The sequence below is a fragment of the Myotis davidii genome, unplaced genomic scaffold, assembly GCF_000327345.1.
Source record: "Myotis davidii unplaced genomic scaffold, ASM32734v1 scaffold1717, whole genome shotgun sequence".
Taxonomy (NCBI): domain Eukaryota; kingdom Metazoa; phylum Chordata; class Mammalia; order Chiroptera; family Vespertilionidae; genus Myotis; species Myotis davidii.
This window is the reverse complement of record NW_006287955.1, coordinates 813,660-815,228: the sequence shown is the minus strand read 5'-3', so window position 1 is coordinate 815,228 and position 1,569 is coordinate 813,660. Positions and strand designations below refer to the sequence as shown.

The following is a 1,569-nucleotide window of genomic DNA, read 5'->3' as shown; positions in this document are numbered from 1 at the left end:
GAGGTCATGTTCATGGTACAGATAAGCGATAGGTTCCTGCAGGCCCACACTCAGCACCTGTAACGAGCTGCGTGGCAGGCTCCCCCCCGAGGGCTTATTTGGGGTTCCTCTGAGCCCCCACACTGGCCCTCCCCGTGTTTGCACCTCCCATCTTCCTTGCACTCCCCCCACATTTTCACGGTGCTTTTCCCGTGCGCCGTGGGCGCCCCTGGGCTCTGGGAGCTGCGGCCTCTCCCAGCCTTCACTGCCCTGCTCAGCCTCCCCCTCGAGTGCGAGGACGGGCCACGGGCCACCCCCGTGGGGGACCCGCGGAGCCTAGGCTGGCTCGTCAGTCGTTTTTTGTGAATCCTCACCCGCGGATACTTTCCCATTGGCTTTAGAGAGAGCGGAAGGGAGGGGGAGACAGAGAAACACCCGTGTGAGAGAGACATGGATTGGTTGCCTCCTGCTTGCTCGCCACCAGGGCCGGGAGCCCGCAATCAGGGGATCGAGCCTGCAACCCAGGCCTGTGCCCTGATTGGGAATCAGACCGGTGACCTCTTGGTTCCTGGGTCAGTGCTCAACCGCTGAGCCACAACCGGCGGGGTAAATGTTAATTTTTTTGTTTAAAAATTTTAGCATTCACTGCTGTGCACACTATTTACAAATTGCTCCTTTTGGGGGGCATCCCGGGGGCTTTTGTTTTGGCAAGTGGAGCAGGGAAACCCAGGCAGAAGCGGCACCGGGTTCTGGCTTTGCTGGGGTCACGGCGTCCGCGGCCGGCCTGTCCCCGCAGATCCTGGCGTGCCTGCTGACGGAGCAGCGGCTGGTCTTCTTCTCGGCGAGCTGGGCGCTGCTGACGCTGGTGGCCGAGTGCTTCCTGGCCTACCTGCACCCGCTGCGCTGGCAGCACACGCTCGTGCCCATCCTGTCGGGGCAGATGCTGGACTTCCTCATGGCGCCCACGGCCTTCCTCATGGGCTGCCACCTCAGCCACTTGGAAGAAGTCAGCAAGGTCAGGTACCGTCTGGGTCCCACCCTCACCTCTGGCGAGGCGCCCAGCTGGGGCGCCGGGCGGTGACCTGCCGATTCCCGGTTATCTCAGATTGTTCTTTTTTCATAGTTACTATATCTTTTTTCATGCTGTTGTGCTTTTTTAACAGTCATTACTCTGAACTCTGTTTCAGATAAATTTCTTATCTCTGTTTATCTCTTCTTCTGGAGAATTCACTAGTTCTTTCAATTGGGGGTTGTTTCTTTGTTTCCTCATTTCGGTTGTTGGTTTGGTTTGTGACTATGCTTTAGGTAGATCCTCTATACTTCTCAACCTCTAGTGCAGGACAGTGTTAACCCTTTTCGGTCCAACGTCCAGGCTGACTCGACAGACCAGGCACTGTCTTCACCTTCGGGCCTTGGGTATCAGGGTTCTCTCCTGCGAGTTTTCCATTGATTATTCAGGAAGCCTTTCTATATTTCAGTTGTAATTCCAGCTTGTTCCTGGGAGCATGTCCATGCAGCATCCTCCTACTCTGCTACCATTTTTTTTTTGAAAGAATTCTTTATATGAAAGCTTCAGAGCCTCAAATAAGG

General features: G+C 55.6%; 1 protein-coding gene across 1 annotated transcript in view; it reads left to right on the top strand.

The window, feature by feature from the left end:
* DENND3 (DENN/MADD domain containing 3) overlaps positions 1–1,569 on the top strand; it is a gene marked incomplete at its 3' end in the record, with an annotated part of 73,424 nt that overhangs the window by 32,920 nt on the left and 38,935 nt on the right. Inside the window, exon 8 of the mRNA XM_015561422.1 lies at positions 590–994. Coding sequence (XP_015416908.1) covers positions 590–994 — 405 coding nt within the window. The remainder of the gene's footprint in view (positions 1–589; positions 995–1,569) is intronic.